The 8,075-nt window shown below is 50.6% G+C and overlaps 1 protein-coding gene across 7 annotated transcripts in view; it reads left to right on the top strand.

The window, feature by feature from the left end:
• The window catches only part of HIVEP3 (HIVEP zinc finger 3), a 303,760-nt gene extending 299,968 nt beyond the window's left edge, over positions 1-3,792 (top strand). For 6 of the 7 annotated variants that reach the window (XM_059868571.1, XM_059868573.1, XM_059868574.1 and 3 more), the window contains one exon: positions 2,453-3,792. In XM_059868571.1, the coding sequence (XP_059724554.1) occupies positions 2,453-3,280 (828 nt within the window). In that variant the 3' untranslated portion in view covers positions 3,281-3,792. Of the gene's footprint in view, positions 1-1,609; positions 1,675-2,452 lie in introns of all 7 variants that reach the window. The other variant, XM_059868576.1, reaches the window with a different exon arrangement.
• The last annotated feature ends 4,283 nt before the right edge of the window (positions 3,793-8,075 follow it).

The following is an 8,075-nucleotide window of genomic DNA, read 5'->3' on the forward strand; positions in this document are numbered from 1 at the left end:
GGGCTTATTCCCACTCCTGAGCCAGCCAGTCCTGCTGGGACCATCAGCAAGGACAAATTCTTAATGATTCATTGTCACTAAGAGCCTTTTTGTTCCTGGGAATTTCATTCCCATCCCTGAGGTTTCCCCGGCTGGGGTGGAGCTGTGGCCATTTCCCAGTGCTCAGTGACCTGAGCCAGCCCTGGCTGAGCCCTGTGTCCACCCACAGCTCTGCTGGATGCGCTGCTGAGAAATGTTTGTTTGGACAGCTCTCATTTCATCTCTCTTCAGCACAGAGAGGGGTTTCCCACTGGGTCCAGAACATGATTTAATCTCTCTGCTGGACAAATCAAATCCTGTGGGTGAAGGGAATTTGCCTGTTCCTCCCAGGGCTGCAGGCAGATTGATGGGGGTTTGGGGGAATATTTCCCATTCCTGCTGGAGTGCCTGGCTCTGCTGTCAGTTGTGCTGAGGAACGTGAGATCCCCTCGCTGTGGGGAGAGGCTCCAGCCCTCAGGGGCTGCACTGGGGAGAGAGAGAGGCATTTACAGAACCCCTGCCACCCCAGATGCTGAGCCAGGGCTTCTCCAGACCTTTCTCCCATGCCCATGCTAACCTTCTGCCCTGTAGTGCCTCCTTCGTCCTCTTTTTCACTCTGAGTCTTTGTCTCACCCTCTCAGAGACTCTCCTTTACTTCAGGGCCAAGCCTTGGCTTCCTTTAATGCTGTCTCCCTTTCCTGTCAATCCACTTCTTGTGGTGAATCCCAGGGCTCTGGAAACCCTCATCCTTCAACTCTTCTGTCAGGATAACTTCCCACTGCCTCTGCTTGGAGCAAATCCCCTCAGCTCCCAAATCCACAGTAGGAGACAATGTTTTAAGCCCTGCTTGTCTGCCATTCCCACCTTTCAGCTCCTTTGGTCACATTTACCTTTTGGCTTCGTTTTCCTGCTCCTTGTCTGCACCCAGAGCCACCACTGTTACTTCTCCGTGTGCCTCCAAAGCAAAAAAACCTAAATGGAAATATTCCCCTTTCTCAGCACAATGGACAGCCAGGCTTTCATTGCAAAATTAACATTCCTGGTAAGGCCACAAGAGACAGGAAGACCAGAGGAGGGTTTATCAGGTCCCAAACAGAGCTTGAAGATGATCTTAGCTCAGTTCCAGCGTCAGGCTCGCTGCCAGGTCTCACCACGGCCATCTCCCTTCCCACTGGCCCTTGCTTAGGGCAGTCTCTCCCTGTGGCGATTGTTGCACCACTGAAATATTTGTTTGGGGTTTCCCAGCATCCCTGAAGTGATTTAGCCACGGCTTCCTGTGGATAAGTGACATTTAGCAGCATTTGGGCTTGTCACTGCTGACCCAGCACACACTACCTTTGGTGGCTCTTCCTTTTTCTCTTTCCTGTTCTCTTTTGCTGCTTTCCTCTGCTGTCTCTTCAGAGATCCAGCTCACAGGGAATTATTCCCCATAATCCTACAAAGAAATGTGCCCTCCAGTGGATCCTCACACTTCACCTCCAACCCCATCTTAATTGAATGTTGGTTTCAGTTTCTGTTGCTTCCTCTTCTTGGGAGTCCTGTGCAGGGATTTAGTCATAACCTCATCACTAATTAATCCATTTCTGTTTAGCCACATATCTCTCCATGATGTACGTTAGGAAACTATGGGAAGCACCGAGAGAGAAAGAGGAAAAGGTAAAATGTAGGGTCTGAACCCTTGATTTGCATAGAGCACCCCATGAGGGTGGTGGTGGGGACCCACTGCTGGGTGTGCTGGCCTTGATGCCACCTCTCACTGGAAGCATCCCTGCACCCAGCAGCTGTAAGGATGCAATCCTGCTTCAGGAAAGCACAGTGAAAATGAATAAATAAATAAATATAAAATAACCTCATTCTGGGCTGTCAAGAGCACTGACAGGGATCCCAAGCAGCTCAGCTGGCAGCTCTGCCAGTGTTCCAGAGGCAGCTCTGAGAGTAGGGGTGATGGTTTTAAACTAAAAGAGGGGAGATCCAGACTAGAGCTAAGGAGGAAATTCTTTACTCAGAGGGTGGGGAGGCCCTGGCACAGGTTGCCCAGGGGGATCCCTGTAAGTGCCCAAGGCCAGGTTGGACGGGCTGGGAGATACGTGGTCTAGTTAAAGATGTCCCTGCCCATGGCAGGGGTTGGACAAGATGGCCTTTAAAGGTCCCTTCCAACCAAATAACTCTCTGGTTTTATAATGATCCAGGCCTAAGCCAAATCCCTGGATCTGTGCCCCAACACACCGTGGGCATATTTGTCCCAGAAGGGAAACGCTGTGGGTTGTTCTGCTCCTCACCTTCAGGGTTTGGGGCTCCACATCTCCCTGAGTTGACTGACCTCCCTCAAACCCGAATAAAACCCCAACCCCAGTCCTTGCAGCGAGCCTTGCTGCTGCTGAGGCCATGCCCGTGTGTCACACTGACCCAGCTCTTCTTTTCCCCCCTGGCACAGAAGATGGAACCCCGCAGCCCGCCCTGCTCCCCCGGCACCCCGCCGCCCGCGTGCCCCCGGCCCCTGCAGGCCCCTCACGACCTCCACGCTCCCGGCCGAGGGGAGGAGAATGTCTTCAGCCACCTCCCGCTGCACTCGCAGCAGCTCGCCAGGACCCCGTACCCCATGATCCCCATCGGGGGCATCCAGATGGTGCAGGCCAGGCCCAGCTCCCACGCCAGTCTGGTGCCCGGCCCCGCGCTGTCCCTCCAAGGCGGACACTTCCCCGCAGCCAGCGGCCTTGCCCAGCTCAGCCGGGCCGCCACGAGGGACGGGGAGCCCCAAAGCCCTCCAGAGCCCTCATCGGCGTCCGTGTCCCCCGTGGCCAAGGTCTCCAAGTACACCCTGAGCCCGGAGCCGGCGGGTGGTGGCATCTCGGAGGAGAAGATGAGGACTAGCGAGCTCCAGCGGGAGCAGGAGGAGCACGGGCCCGCGGCGGAGGCCGAGCCCGGCCCGGCGGAGCGGCCGCGGCCCTCGGTGTCCCCGGGCAGCCCCAGCAGCCCCCAGGAGCCCTCTGCGGAGCCCTCGGCCAGCGGGGAGGAACCCTCCAAAGCCACGGGCAAGCAGCACCCGGGCAGCTCGAGCACCCCTTCGGAACCAGCCTGCACTTTCATCTCAGCCGTCCCCTCGCTGGCCAGGGACAGCCCCTCCGAAGCCCCCCCTGGCCAGCCCCAGGCCCCGCGCCCCAGGAACCTCTCCGGAGAGCCCGGCGGGAGCAGCCCACACCCAGAGCACTCCGATTTAGGTCAAACTCACAAAAAGGTGGATGAAAACGCGGGAAGTACTTAAACCTCCGCCAGCTGTCCCACCTTTAGGCTTCCTCTGTAAAATCAACAGACATTTTCAACACTATTTCCTTTAGTATAATCATAAGAAGCACTCTAGTGAATGACCAAACCCATGGAAAATTCCTGGTTTTCTTTGTCCCAGTCTGGTATTATCTCCACATGTATGCAGTTACTTGTGCCTTTTTCTATACCTTTTGTTGCTTGAAATGTACAAAACTGTTTGAGGCTGTGAATATTTTTTTAGAGTTTTTTGGAAAGGGGGTTTGTTAGACCTTGTCTTTTTTGCCATTTAGGTGTGCGTAATCCTGGGCCTGAGAGATGCAGAAAGAAAAGGGTTAAGCATTTAAAAGAGGAAGAAGATGCACTGAAAACAAAAGCAAAACAGAAAAAAACTTTTTTTTATAATGCTTAAATGATTAAAAAAAAAAAAAAGAAAAAAACCCCAAACCCTCGCTCCTGTGTACAGAAGTTTATGATTCATATTTATTACATGCTTTATTTAATTCTTGCAAAGTGCTTGGTTTTTTTGGTTTTCTTTTTCCTCGCATCCCTATGGTTGTGCTTTAAACAGTTGAAACTGCTTTACATTTGAGAAACGTGTTTACCCTGACCTTGTGACTGAAAGTAGCACTTCCTTGAGCAGGGGAGGTTTGTTGTGTGCAGGGAGAGAAACTGTCCCTCGAAAAGAGGACGACAAACCACGAGCACCCCTCCCTCCTGCAGAACCCAGCAAAGCACTTTTCTAAAAAAAAAAAAAAAAAAAAAAAAAAAGGACAAAAAAAAAAAAAGGACAAAAAATACTTAAAAAAAAAAAAAAGGTTCTTCTTCAAAGATTTACCTGCAAGAAGGTAGGAATGTATGGAATGTAGAGCCCGTGCCAGGAAGGGTCTCTCGCTGGACGAGCCTCCTGCTTGCTTTGCTTTAATCCTCCCGCAGTGCCCAGCAAAGCCCTGCCTGGGCGGGGAGAGCCTCTGCAGACCCTCCCTTGGTGTCAGAGGGGGAGGAACTCAGCCTTGAAACTCTTTCTCCCTCTGGCATGTTTGAGTTGTGGACAAGCTGCCCCCATCCCATCCCATCCCATCCCACCCCATCCCATCCCATCCCATCCCATCCCATCCCATCCCATCCCATCCCATCCCATCCCATCCCATCCCATCCCACCCAATCCCACCCAATCCCATCCCATCCCATCCCACCCAAACCCATCCCTTCCCTCCCTAGGTTTGCTCTGGGATCTCCAGGGATGCAGGAGGGCTCTGGGCTCTGCTCCTCCTCCTCCAGGGCTCTCGGTGCCTCTGGCTCCTGTTCTCACCTTTATTTATTTATTGGTGTGGCACATCCCCAGCTCAGCCCCTCTGGCATGGACAGGCCCTGTTTTTGGCTGGTTCTGGGAGATAAAAAATTGATGCTGAATGGTGAATGCTTGCAAAAATCAGCTTGTTATGCATGCGCAGCAGCTTTTTCCAGAGCAGATTTTCCGGGATGAGCATCCCTGGCAGAGCAAAGACCTGAACTGCCAAGAAATCCAATACCAAATCCAGAGTGACCCCGACAGAGCCATTCCTCTGTCACAACTTTTTAAACCACAAAGCTTCAAGTCGTTTGCCCCAGCAGGTTCTTTACTACTTCAGAGGGTTTTCTGGTCGATGGAATCTGTACAAACCTCTTTTTTTTTTATTTTAACAAAAAAGAAAAAAAAAAAAAAAGATATAAATATTTAACCAGTGGACCAGTTCTTTCTTCTTTCAGAGCTGTTCCAATTTATCGGGTACGTAATACACTTTTTAAAAAAAAATAAAAATGAAAAAAAATAATAAAAGGAATCAAATAAAATCCTGAATGAGAACATATTTCCTTGCCAGACTTGATGAGCTACGAACTGTTCCCGTTTCACGGGCAAAGAATTGAAATTTTTTAATAGTCTTCTGTCATTTTTTCTTTTTTCTTTTTTTTTTTTTTTTTTTTGCTCTTCTTGTAAAAGGAATTAAGTACAAAAAAAAAAAAAAAAAAAAAGATATCATGGAAATACCATTAAGGCTGTGACACTGACCAAAACAACGTCCAGAACCCATTTATCCCCTAATTAGCACTTTTATCAGGTTTCCCTTTTTCCCATCTCCCCCTTTTCTGGCCCCGAGCCTGGAAGCTGCTCCTGTTGGCAGAGGCAGGAGCAGGGGCTGGAGCTCGGCTCGGTTCACTCGAGCCCTTAAGCACCGGTTTAAACCCTCCTCAGGCTTTAAGTGCGTGCTTAATCCGCGCTTAATCCCGGGGTGAGTGGGAGTGGAGTGCTCGGCCGGGGCTGGTGTGAGCATCCCTGGAAACCATCCATGAAATCGAGAGATTTCCCTGATTTCGGCCACTTTCTGCCCCTTGTCACACTCTTAACTTGATCCAAGGTAGCTTTTTGTATTTAATTTTACATATATATATAAATATATATATATGTATGGTACATAAAAATACTGCAGCAGCTGTGTCTGGTTTTTTGGTGCATTTGCCGTGAGTTTTGGGCTAGATCAAATCTGCTCAGTTTCTTTCTGTAACTGCATTTCAATCTTTAATCTATTTAAACTTCGTGTGGATTTTTTTCCCCCTCTGTCATTTGTGGAAAGAGGGGGAGGGAAAAAAGCCCGAGAAAACCCAAAGTCGTTACATTGGTTTATTGATTATTTGGTTGTCGTTGTTGTGGGGTTTATTATTGTCATTATCCGGGTTTTTAAGCTCTCCCAGCAGCTCGAATCTTTCTGCATCTCAGCTGCGGAGCATCGGGGCAGTTTGTGTGCAGCCATCCAGATCCCTTCACCCGGGGCCAAAATAAAAAACAACCAGGAAAAGGAGTTTGGGAAAGGGCTGAGGCGCTCCCGGGGACATTCCCTGCCCGGATCCCCTCCCCACCCCCGGCAGCCGCGGAGCGGGGCAGGCAGGGACCGCCGCAAACTCAGGAGATGGGCACAAAAACTGAGTCCCAACCCAGTTTGGCTTCTCTGGCTGGGGTGAAATGGTGCTTCACGCTGTACCCAAGGGGCGAGAAGGCTCCCCCCAAAAATAACTCCTTGCTAATTAAGGGCTAATGGTCGCACTGCCAGCTCAGAGCTCCGCGGGAGGGACCCGCAGCACCAGCACCAGCATCTCTGTCTGCGGGCACGGCGGCTCCGGGCAGCCCAGCCCCGCCCGGAGCCACCGCGACCCCGGGCACAAGCGCGTCCCTCTGCCCGTGCTCGGCCGAGGAGCGCAGGAATGTCACTCCCGGGATTTCCACAGGGCTGGGTGTCATTCCCAGCCCTCAGCGGCGGCTGTCGTTCCCAGCCGGATCCCCTTTGGTCTCCCTGTGTCACCCTCGGTGGAAGCTGACTGCTGGTCACAGCTTTTTGTGTCGTTCTGAATGTCTGTTCTGCCTGCAAAACTGGGATGGAAAATCCCTTTTTGCCTCCCACAAGGGCTGCAAGGGTGGCCTTGCAGAGCAATTAGCGGGATAATTTACCAGAGAATGTATTAATAATGTAAATGAAGAAGCAGAGCCCAGCCCTTCCTGTTCAGCAGCAGGTGGAAATAAAATCCCCTGCTTTTCTCGTGGCAGAGCTTCTCCAATTTATAATCCATGAGGGCATGGCCTGGCTGCTCCTGTGGTGTGGCTGCTCCATAAGCCCCAATCCCACGGGATATTTCACTGATAATTTTCACGGATATTTCACCCTGCTGAGCTGTTTGGGTGGCTCCCATCCCTGCAGCTCCTGGATCACACACGGATGCTCTGGAGCCAGAATTCCTCCTGCACACAGAGGACTTGGCCCAAGCTCTGGGATCACTCCCTGCCTGTGTTCTTATACCAGGACTGACATCCAGGGCTCAGAAAGCTCCTGGACCTTAATCGTGAGCACCTCTGGAGTTTCAGCAACTCCTTTGTGCTGCAGCAGGGATTTAGCTCCTAAATTGAGCTGGGGGTCTTGCAGGGCCGAGCAGACCATGGGATGAGGAGAGGGCTCCCCAAAACCACCCTGTCCTCGAGGCAGAGCTCTGCCAGCCCGGATTATTGCCAGCTCCTTGGCTGGATACCCAGGAGCTGCAGCAGGGAACAAATCCACAAGGAAACAGCTGTGAATTTCCAGCTTCACACTGAGAAATGCAGTTCCTCACCTGCTCCCAAGGGGTGACAGCCCAGCCCTGGTGTCCCTAATGTCCCAGCAGCCCCAAGCCCTGCTCTGATCCCAAATCCAGCCCAGCCCTGCTGAGCTGCTGGGTCCTGCTGGGGCAGGGCAGGTAATTCCACCTGTGTCCACACAGAGCATCCCAAATCCTTCCTGCCAGGGCTGGGGCTCTGCCTTCCCCTGCCCAACAAATCTGCAGCTTTCCCTGCCCTGGGTTTTGTCCAAAATCCACAGGGACAGCACCTGAACAAGCAATATCCTTGGAGAAGTCATTCAAATTATCCCAATTTCCATGCAAAACCTTCCAAGATTTGATCTAGCCCTTCCCTGCTCTCCTTGCTTCTCCTCTGTTCATCATCTGCTTTTTCTCTTTCCTTTTCTTTTAACGTTTCTGTCTATTGCACAGTATTTACAAATAAAACCGTATTGTAAGTTATTTACAAAAAAAACAAAAAAAGTGAAAAAAAATTTAAAAATAAACTAAAAAACATCAGTCCTGATGGCATAAAACCAATCTGTTTTCATTACTGAGATATGATGGCACTTACGATCACTTTAGTAAATGTAATGTAAAAAATAATTAATAATAATAATTAATAATAATAATAATGTGTACGCAAATTTAATATACATGGTCTCATGTAAGATAAA

This window comes from Haemorhous mexicanus, chromosome 27, assembly GCF_027477595.1.
Source record: "Haemorhous mexicanus isolate bHaeMex1 chromosome 27, bHaeMex1.pri, whole genome shotgun sequence".
NCBI classification, from domain to species: domain Eukaryota; kingdom Metazoa; phylum Chordata; class Aves; order Passeriformes; family Fringillidae; genus Haemorhous; species Haemorhous mexicanus.